The sequence below is a fragment of the Trachypithecus francoisi genome, unplaced genomic scaffold (assembly GCF_009764315.1).
Source record: "Trachypithecus francoisi isolate TF-2019V2 unplaced genomic scaffold, Tfra_2.0 Lachesis_group12, whole genome shotgun sequence".
Classification (NCBI taxonomy): Eukaryota; Metazoa; Chordata; class Mammalia; order Primates; family Cercopithecidae; genus Trachypithecus; species Trachypithecus francoisi.
In genome coordinates this window covers 86,864,389-86,874,620 of record NW_022681457.1, presented here as the reverse complement: position 1 = coordinate 86,874,620, position 10,232 = coordinate 86,864,389, and the positions used below count along the sequence as shown (strand labels likewise).

The 10,232-nt window shown below is 53.2% G+C and overlaps 1 protein-coding gene across 2 annotated transcripts; it reads left to right on the top strand.

Annotated features, from left to right (window-relative positions):
* Positions 1–1,607: 1,607 nt before the first annotated feature.
* On the top strand, positions 1,608–8,889 carry MANEAL (mannosidase endo-alpha like). 2 transcript variants are annotated; one of them, XM_033227050.1, is made up of 4 exons: positions 1,608–2,238; positions 3,242–3,351; positions 4,213–4,289; positions 7,317–8,889. In XM_033227050.1, exons 1-4 carry the CDS (start codon positions 1,689–1,691, stop codon positions 7,951–7,953), a joined length of 1,374 nt encoding a protein of 457 aa, XP_033082941.1. In that variant the 5' UTR covers positions 1,608–1,688; the 3' UTR covers positions 7,954–8,889. The 2 variants fall into 2 exon arrangements, with proteins under 2 accessions (XP_033082941.1, XP_033082942.1); XM_033227051.1 differs by lacking the exons at positions 1,608–2,238; positions 4,213–4,289 and having other exon boundaries at positions 3,281–3,351; positions 7,317–8,885.
* The last annotated feature ends 1,343 nt before the right edge of the window (positions 8,890–10,232 follow it).

The following is a 10,232-nucleotide window of genomic DNA, read 5'->3' as shown; positions in this document are numbered from 1 at the left end:
TGTAATTTAATCTAGTCAAGGTAATTCTATTCCCCTCAGCAACAATTTGTTTGGCATAAAAAGGCCTAAACCAGATTAGACAAATGAGATTCAATGAGATATTTGTTTAGGACTTCTGGGAAAGAGAAATCAGTCTTACCCTTGCCTGTGGAATGGAAGGAGGAGTCAATGGCCATAGCAGTCATTTTGTGGCATGAGGGGAACTGGCTTTGTATATGAAGTCAGTGGTGGGGAAAGTAGAACAGTGAGACGGGAACATCTCAGGTTCCTGATGACATTGTTAGATCAGAGAATATACCCACTCTATCCTGCCATTGGGTTTCTTGCTTTGCAAGTTGATACACTGGCATATTCCTTAAGCCAGGCTGAATCGGGAATCTGCAACCTGGAGCTGAAGGCATTCCACTTCATTCACACTTAGCACCATAAGGTCTCTCAAGCTCACTTTCCTGGGCTGCAGGTCTACCAACACTTCCCAACCTTGCTGCTCCTCTTCCTGGGTTTCCTATAATTCATTTTACTTAACCAATAAGAACTGGATGCCCGCCGTCATCCTAAACTCTGTTTTAGACATGCAGGAAGGCAATGAAACAAAGTTGCTGTCATTGCGGACCACTCATTGAAGGAGGCATATGATAAACAAAACTATCTTCTGAATAAATGAAGTAATGAATAACGCAGTGTAGGAACTCTAGCAATATCCAGTGAAAAGCTTATTATCTACAGACTATCACACCAGGGACTGGTACTCACTCAAACGGCACTAGGAAGTGAGTGTCAGACCCTGTCCTGGCAGCCCTTGGCGTCTAACAAGGTAAATAAGACGGGGCCTGTCCTCTGGGGCCCAGAATCCAGGAAGAAAGATACAAACGTATTGAGTGCTTGCTTTTCAGATCCCGTGGAAGTGCTTTGGAGAGTGCGAGCTCTGGAGAGTGCGACCTGACCCGGGGTCCAGGCCCAGTCAGTGTGACCTTGCGCGAGTCACTGTCGCCCTCCGCCCGCCAGTCCCCGGCCAGCGACTGTAGGGTCCGACTCCTCGGGATTTCTCGACGCCCCTTCCACCTAGGTACAGGGGCTGCCTGGGGTGCCGGGGAGGAGGGCCGTGGGATGGGGTACCTGGGGCTACAAGGGTGGCACTGAGACCGTAGGGAGGGGGCCAGTGAAGTGAGTAAAGGGGGATCGACAGAGAAGGAAATCCTTGGGGAGAGGACCACCGACGCGCGCTTCCTTCCCTCCCCGCCCGCGCCCCTGCCGCCCCAGCGCTGCCGCCGCGCCGCCCCTCTCCCGCGCTCCGGAAGGCCTGCGTCCCCGCTCCCCAGCGAGGCGCCGCCACCCGCAGCCCAGGCAGCCAGGCGTGAGGGGAACTAGCTTTGTATATGAAGGACTCTTCCTCCGCGGGCCACGCGGCCTGACTCAGGTCCCTGCTCCTGTGGCCCGAAACTCGCCGTTCGCTGGGCCTTGCTTGCGTCGCCCTCGGCGTCCAGTTCCCCCTCGGCTCGCGGCCACTTGGTCCGCGCCGCCTGCGTCCTGTGTGCCGAGCCCGCCCGCACTGCGGGGACAGGCCGGGCGCCGCCCACGCCGCGCTCTGCCGGGCGCACAGTCTCCCAGGGCAGCGTGCGGGCGGGCGGGCGGCCATGGCGCGGCGCGCGGGGAGGTAGCTGGGCGGCCGCAGGAGCGCACGGTCGGCCATGGCCCGGCGGCGGCGCCGCGCCTGCATAGCTCTGTTCCTGGTGCTGCTCTTCGCCTTCGGCACCCTCATGGGCCTGCGCACGCTCAAGGCTCCGGACGGACTCCCGGCGCTGGGCCCGGGCCTGGAGCTGGCACCCTTTGAGCGACGCCCGGAGGCGGCCCCAGCGCCCGCTGCCCGGGCCCCGGCAGCCCCTGCCGCGCCGCCCCCGCCGCCGCCGCCGCCCCGCACCGCGGACCCTGGCGGCTCCCCTGGGCCGGCACCCGCGGAGGCCGAGCCCGCCCCCGGGCAGAGCCTGAGCGTCTACTCGGACCTGCACGCCTTCTACTACTCGTGGTACGGGAGCCCGCGGCGCGAGGGCCACTACATTCACTGGGACCACGTCATGGTGCCGCACTGGGACCCCAAGATCTCGGCCAGCTACCCCCGCGGCCGCCACAGCCCCCCAGACGACTTGGGATCCAGCTTCTACCCAGAGCTGGGGCCCTACAGCTCCCGGGACCCCGAAGTGCTGCGGGAGCACATGACCCAGCTCAAGGAAGCCGCCATCGGTGAGCGCCCCCCATCCCGGGCGACTCTGACCCCCAGCCTCGCCCTTCCTCCTTCCCACATCCCAGCTCCCTCCGGTCCTGTCACCGGGCGTTTGGTCCCACTTACCCGCCAACCTGGCTTCTTAGCTGTTCCCTCCCACTCTCATCCTGGGCCCACCATGCGACACCACCCCCTCTGTCTAGTATTCAGACCCCCTACCTGGGCCCTTTGACCCCTAACATCCAGGGCCCTTCCATAGGGCGGACCTGCTGGGAGTTTGCACCAGGAGAGGGAGGCAGAGTCTTCAAATTTGTTGGGCAATGGGAAGTGAGGCCTGGAGTCCTGGCCCGCAGGATCTGGGGTTCAGAGGAGTGGAACCTACGGTCGCCTCTGCTTTCATGGCAGGTACAGGGTAGAGCAGCAGCCCTTCCTGCTTTTGCTGGCTGCAGAGAGGAAAGTGTGCCCGTGTTCCATGAAGGCCTCTGCTCTATTTGCAGTTGGGGGTAGTGTTGGGGGTTTAGAGGCTTTTCATCAAGCACCCAGCTAGAGGGAAGGTCCCTGGGCGCCTCCTTTGTAGGCTGGGGAGGGAAGGCTCACTTATTTCGGATATCATCACTGAATTCTGCTGGTTTTACAGATGGCCTCTGCTCAGGGCTCTTCTCCATACGGGATGTTAGGGGTTAGGGGGCTTCTCTTCTTCAGAGGTAAGCCTGTGGCTTCCAGGTGGGTGTGGCACTGTCCACCCATTCCCTTTGTTTTACTACTTGCTGATGCACTCTAAAGCCTGGCTCCCTTCCGGCCTGGCGCGCTACGGTTCCCGCAGGCACTGCGCTTCAGCACCGCGGGCGTGGACAGCTCCGGGGCGCGAGGCTTTGGGACTCATCTGCCGGAAGTGAACCTGGCAGGAAGCTTGCTGCAGTTTTTTAGAAACCATTTTTGCAACTGGAGATGTTTGTGAGAAAAAAAATCTCTGTTGAGGGGGGTACTGAGTGTCTCTGAAGTGGCCTCTGTATTGCATCTCAGGCGTCCTGGTCCTGTCCTGGTACCCACCTGGCATGGCTGATGATAACGGAGAGCCCTCGGATGACCTGGTGCCCGCCATTCTGGACACCGCCCATCAGTACAGCATCCAGGTGAGTCTCCAAGAAGAGCCCACGTGCTCTCTGCCCTATTCTGGAGAGTTGCTCTCCTCCGCCCACAGGGTTAGTGCCTCTACAGAAGTTCTTGGCAGTAGCTCAGGGATAACAAATATGTGGCAAGTGTAGTTTTGGGGGAGGGTTCAGATAAATAGTACCTATGTTGCTCTTAGTGTTTTGAATTCTAAGAAAACTGAGAAAACTAAATATAGGACCAAGAGAAGACTAAATAATTATCACTTGTTAAATAGTAATAGAGGTTAGGTTGTAAACCCTAGTGGATAAAGGGTAGGCAAGAGCCAAAGGGACCTGCACACTCAACTCTCTAGTGGGAGGCAGTGCTGGACCTCGAGTAGACAGGTGTTCTCAGCAGGTGGGCTCACTTTCAAGAGGAAGGACGGAGCTGGACGAAGCATTTCCCCACATGTGCCAATCGAGTAAGTCATCCCTTGCTTCTGTGGTGAAGGAAGAAAAATGATAGAGAAGGAAGAAAAGCCCCACTCCCCATTCCTGAGGGGAATTCCACCACTGACATGTCTAAGAGATCACAGCAGTTTCCCACCAACACAGCTTCAGCATACTTCTTCCACTGTTTCAGGCAGCTAGCACCAACCACTTGGTTGAAACCTATTAGCCACCAAAATGCTTCCCACGTGTCATGCTGCGGAAGATGGGCAAACTGTTCACCCCTGTTTTGGCCTCGAAGGGCAGCAGCTACCTTTATCTCTACTGTGCCCACCAGCCAGGCCCTCTTCTGAACTCAGCCTCTCCTCCAGGCCATGGTTAGATCCTGAGCCTGATATGTTGTGGCCCCTGGATAGACACTCACCTGACCAGTTACTCCTCTGTTTGTGGCAGGTGGCCTTCCACATCCAACCCTACAAGGGCCGGGATGACATCACTGTACATGACAACATCAAGTACATCATTGACACGTAAGGCTGTTCTTGGGGCTGGGATTTTGGTGGGGATCAAAATGGAGGTAGGGATAGAAGGTTTGGAGGAGCAGGTCAAGAGACACAGGGCATAATGTCTGTGTTGCCAGCAGCTGTTTTATAGTAGGAGAGTACTGGGCCTAAAGTCAGGCAGCCTGGGTTTCAATTCCTGTTCTGTGGCTTCTAATCTGTGATGAGGCAAGCCTCTTAACCTTGGAGTCTTGTGAGAATCACACGAGTTAATATATGTGAAAGTGACTTCTACAATGTAGGCACCTCATTTATTCATTCAAAAAGTATTGAATGAAGGCCAGGCGCGGTGGCTCACGCCTGTAATCCCAGCACTTTGGGAGGCTGAGGCAGGCGGATCACGAGGTCCGGAGTTCGAGACCAGCCTGACTAACATGGTGAAACCCCGTCTCTACTAAAAATAAAAAAATTAGCCAGGCATGGTGGCACACACCTGTAATCCCAGCTAGTCAGGAGGCTGAGGCAGGAAAATCACTTGAATTCGGGAAATGGAGGTTGCAGTGAGCCAAGATCGTACCACTGCACTCCAGCCTGGGTGACACAGTGAGACTGTGTCTCAGAGCAAAACTGCGTCTCAAAAATAAATAAGTATGTATTGAATGAGGCTGGGTGTGGTGGCTCATGCCTGTAATGCCAGTGCTTTTTTTTTTTTTTTTTTTTCTTTCTTTCTTTTCTTGAGACAGAATCTCACTGTTGCCCAGGCTGGAGTGCAGTGGCACAATCTTGGCTCACTGCAACCTCTGCCTCCTGGGTTCAAGTGATTCTCCTGCCTCAGCCTCCCGAGTAGCTGGGATTACAGGTGCCCACCACCACGCCCAGCTAACTTTTGTATTTTTGTATATTTAGCTGGGCGTGGTGATGCACACCTATGGTCCCAGCTACTTGGGGGGGCTGAGGTGAGTGGACCACTTGAGGTCAGGAGTTTGAGGTTGCAGTGAACTATGATGGCACCACTGTACTCCAGCCTGGAGTTTCACCATGTTGGCCAGGCTGATCTTGAACTCCTGACCTCAGATGATCTGCCCACCTCGACCTCCCAAAGTGTTGGGATTACAGGTATGAACCATCGCACCCGGCCTCCCAGGGCTTTGGGAGGCAGAGGTGGGAGGATTGATTGCTTGAGGCCAGGAGTTTGAGACCAGCCTGGGCAACATAGCAAGACCCCATCTCTACTGAAAAAAAAATTAGCTGGGCATAGCAATGCATGCCTGTAGTAGTCCTAGGTACTTGGAAGGCAGAGGTGGGAGGATCACTTGAGCCCAGAAGTTCAAGGTTACAGTGAGCCACGATTATACCACTGCATTCCAGCTGAGAACAGAGCAAGATTTTGTCTCTTAAAAAAAAAAAGAGTATTGAGTGCCTACATGTGTCCAGGCATTGTCTTAAGCCCAGCTGTACAGTAATGGGTAGGACTAGCAAAGTTTCTAATTTCATGTTTACTTTCTAGTGTATGTTGCAGGTATTGTGGAGCAGACAGTAATTAAATGGGAAAAATCAAACAGTGATCTGTACAGGTTTTTGTGCTAGAGTGTGCCCAAGAAACTACATAAGAATGGGTAGTCAGGTCAGGTGAGTCTGAAGAGACAACAGGTGAGCTAACACCTGAATGAGCAGTCAAGGCTGGTGTGATGGCTCACACCTGTAATCCCAGCACTTTGGGAGGCTGAGGTGGGAGTATCACTTGAGGTCAGGAGTTTGAGACCAGCTTGGGCAACATGGGGAGACTCCCATCTCTACAAAATCTTTTTTAAAAAATTAGCTGGCCGAGACGGGCGGATCACGAGGTCAGGAGATCAAGACCATCCTGGCTAATACGGTGAAACCCTGTCTCTACTTAAAAATACAAAAAACTAGCCGGGCGACGAGGCGGGCGCCTGTAGTCCCAGCTACTCGGGAGGCTGAGGCAGGAGAATGGCGTAAACCCGGGAGGCGGAGCTTGCAGTAAGCTGAGATCCGGCCACTGCACTCCAGCCTGGGTGGCAGAGCAAGACTCCGTCTCAAAAAAAAAAAAAAAAAAAAAATTAGCTGGGCATGGTGATGCATGCTTGTGGTCCCAGCTATTTGGGGGGCTGAGGTGAGTGGATCACTTGAGCCCAGGAGTTTGAGGTTGCAGTGAGCTATGATGGCACCACTATACTCCAGCCTGGGCGATACAGTGAGACTCTGTCTTATTAAAAAAAAAAAAAAAAAAAAAAAAAAAGGCCAGGCGCGGTGGCTCACGCCTGTAATCTCAACACTTTGGGAGGCTGAGGCGGGTGGATTGCCTGAGGTCAGGAGTTCAAGACCATCCTGGCCAACATGGTGAAACACCATCTCTGTTAAAAATACAAAAATTAGCCAGGTGTGGTGGCGGGTGCCTGTAATTCCAGCTACTTGAGAGGCTGAGGCAGGTGAATCACTTGAACCCCAGGAGGTGGAGGTTGCAGAGAGCTGAGATCATCCACTGCACTCCAGCTCTGAGCAACAGAGCAAGACCCTGTCTCAAAAAAAAAAAAAAGGTAATAAGAAGAAGAAAAAAGAAAAAGGGTCAGCTGTGCAAAGATCCGGAGGCGGGGAGAAAATTCCAAGCAGAGGGCTGGCAGATGCAAGGCCCATAAGATGAAACAAGCTTGCATGACACATGACAGCCGGATAGAAAGGCCAGATGGGGAGTAATAGGTGGGTAAAGAGCAGGAATGGGGTAGGCAGGGCCAGATCAAGTAGGTGGGAATAATGAATGGATTTTACGGAGGCAGGATGGAAGCCTGGAGACCAGTTGTTGCAATCCAGATGAAAGATGGTGGTGGCTTCACTAAGGGTAGGGAAGTGAGGCTTAGGAATGATAGCTGGGGAGAGGAAGGAGGGGAACGAGGTTCTTGCTTAGAGGCATGATGAGTCCAACTGTGGAGACTGACTGGCTCCAGAACTGGGCTGTGTGGCATCCAGATCTCATCCATGGCAGGTCCTACAGTTGTGCTGGTCTCTCCCATCCAGCTGAGGCTCTTCTTTCTTTCTCAGGTATGGCTCCCATGGTGCATTTTACCGCTATAAGAACAGCATGGGGAAGAGCCTCCCACTCTTTTATATCTACGACTCATACCTGACGTCCCCTGAGGCCTGGGCCCACCTCCTTACACCAAACGGGCCCCACTCGATCCGCAACACGCCCTATGATGGGGTCTTCATAGCGCTGCTGGTGGAGGAGGGTCACACCCACGACATCCTGGCCGCCGGATTTGACGGCATGTACACCTACTTTGCCTCCAATGGTTTCTCCTTTGGTTCTTCCCATCAGAACTGGAAAGCTGTGAAGAACTTTTGTGATGCCAACAACCTCATGTTCATCCCCAGTGTGGGGCCTGGCTACATAGACACCAGCATTCGGCCCTGGAACAACCACAATACGCGCAACAGGGTCAATGGCAAGTACTATGAGACGGCCCTGCAGGCGGCCCTGACGGTGAGGCCCGAGATCGTCTCCATCACCTCCTTCAATGAGTGGCACGAGGGCACCCAGATTGAGAAGGCCATTCCCAAGAAGACACCCACCCGCCTGTATTTGGACTACCTGCCTCACCAGCCCAGCCTGTACCTGGAGCTGACCCGCCGCTGGGCAGAGCACTTCATCAAAGAGAAGGAGCAGTGGCTCATGTGAGGGGCCTGTAAACAGGGGCGTGAGGTGCTGATGTCCTTGCCTTGCTGGAAGATGTCACCACGTGGCGTTCAGCTGAGGTTGTAGGCACTCACTCATTCCCAGGTCAGAGGTCAGCAGCTAGGTGCTTCTGGGTGGGCTGTCAGGCCTGGGCCTGTGCAGCACACAGACCATTCCTCAGGTGAGTGGTGCTGGGGTGCTCTGCGGTGATGGGAATGGCAGAGGCTGGCAGGTGACTGAACTTAGCCCAGGGCAGCTCCACATCCTGGGAACACTTTCATGTAACCCCTTCTAATTTTGAACTCTGCAGCAGGCCGGTGCTGTGTAGTGGCCACCCACTCACCACCCTTGGAAGGGTGTCAGGGTCTGGGCTCGCATGCGCCCTGCTTCCTTCTGCCAGTCTGTGTCCTCTCCTCAGGCCTCCTTCTCACGTCATCTGTCTTCTCTAAGTTAGGGAACCATATTTGAGACTTTCAAAAAGGGAACTTCTAGGTTTAAGCTCCTCCCAGTAGATTCCTGAACCCAATTATCAGGAAATCATCCTGAGCACTCACAGGTTCATGTAACACTCACTCATCAAGCACCTTCCTATGTGCTAGGTGCTGGGGAAAACTTGACCAAGGAAGAGTTCCTGTCCTGAAGCTTCCAGGACCCAGCTTTCCTTATCTGGTGTGGCCTTGTAGCTAGTGCCTGGGCACAGTTGTTCTTCTTTTTGCAGTTTTACCTAGTGCTGGGAATTCAGTTCTTTCTCCTCTAAAAAAATACCTCTGTGCTCCAGAGCCTCATTTTTCCCAAATGCATATTTAGCTCCAGGGAGAGGACTAGGAGGAAACGCCCCTCCCTTTAGCTGCCTGAACTGACTGAGGCCCACTCACTAGAGCCATGTTCAGTGCTACTGTGATTTGTAGTAATTAAATATGAACTGGTATTCTCAAGTAAGCATTCCTTTTGCTCTCTTTAAGACCTCACAAATTCTGACCTTAGATTCTGTGACAAACTGACATACGAGTTGGGCTGGCTATGGCTTTACCACAAGTAGGCTTGCTTAATAAATTACTAACAAGGTCCGGCACAGTGGCTCACGCCTGTAATCCCAGCACTTTGGGAGGCCGAGGCGGGTGGATCACCTGAGGTCAGGAGTTCGAGACCAGCCTGGCCAACATGGTGAAACCCCCATCCCTACTAAAAACACCAAAATTAGCTGGGCGTGGTGCTGGGTGCCTGTAATCCCAGCTACTTGGGAGACTGAGGCAGGAGAATTGCTTGAACCTGGGAGCTGGAGGGTGCAGTGAGCCAATGTGGCACCACTGGACTCCAGCCTGGGCAAGGGCAAGATTGTCTCAAAAAAAAAAAAAGCAAAAAAAGGAAAACAAATTACTAAACAAGATTTCTAGAGGGAATTAACAAACCAGTGCTTATTTACAAATAAACGAATATGCTAATTGCAGGCACCCTGATTAAAGTAGGCCCCTTCCTGTTAACACCTCACAAGATTCTTAGGATATACTTGAAAACAGGTGCATTGGAAACCACTGTACTGAGAAGTTTATGGGCTCAAGACTGAATCAGAAGCAAGGCATGGTCGCTCAGGCCTGTAATCCCAGCACTCTGGGAGGCTGAGGTGGAAGGATCAGTTGAGTCCAGGAGTTCGAGACCAGCCTGGGCAACCCAGTGAGACGTGTCTTTAAAATAATTAACAATGGGCCGAGTGCCTTGGCTCACACCTGTAATCCCAGCACTTTGGGAGGCCAAGGCGGGTGGATCACTTGAGGCCAAGAGTTCAAGAACAGCCTGACCAACATGGCAAAACTCCATCTCTACTGAAAATACCAAAAAAATTAGTAGGGTATGGTGGTACACACCTGTAGTCCTAGCTACTCAGGAGGCTGAGGTGTGAGAATCACTTGAACATGGGAGGCAGAGGTTGCAGCAAGCCAAGATTGTGCCACTGCACTCCAGCCTGGGCAACAGGGATTCTGTCTCAAAAAAAAAAAAAAAAAAAAAAGACTGAATCGGAATTTTGGGAACTAGGGTGCAAGAGGGAAAGGGAGGAAGGAGGGAATAGACCCCAGTGGTCACCTCAAGGACACCCAGCCCGTTAGGTAACTGATATTAAACTCCACGGGAGAGATGAGCAGGCCTGGCCACCTGGTTTGGGGCTTAGCTGGGGAAACCAAGGCAGGCAGGGACAGATGAAAGGGTTGGATGTTGACATATAGTAATTTGCAGAGGGTAGCAACACAGGCTTCATTTCACACACGCACAATTTGAAAAATACTAAA

Coding starts and splice junctions, on each gene's coding strand:
- MANEAL (XM_033227050.1), top strand. CDS start 1,689: ATGGCCCGGCGGCGGCGCCGCGCCTGCATAGCTCTGTTCCTGGTGCTG. Junction 2,239..3,241: donor GCTCAAGGAAGCCGCCATCG/GTGAGCGCCCCC, acceptor ATTGCATCTCAG/GCGTCCTGGTCCTGTCCTGG. Junction 3,352..4,212: donor CCCATCAGTACAGCATCCAG/GTGAGTCTCCAA, acceptor TGTTTGTGGCAG/GTGGCCTTCCACATCCAACC.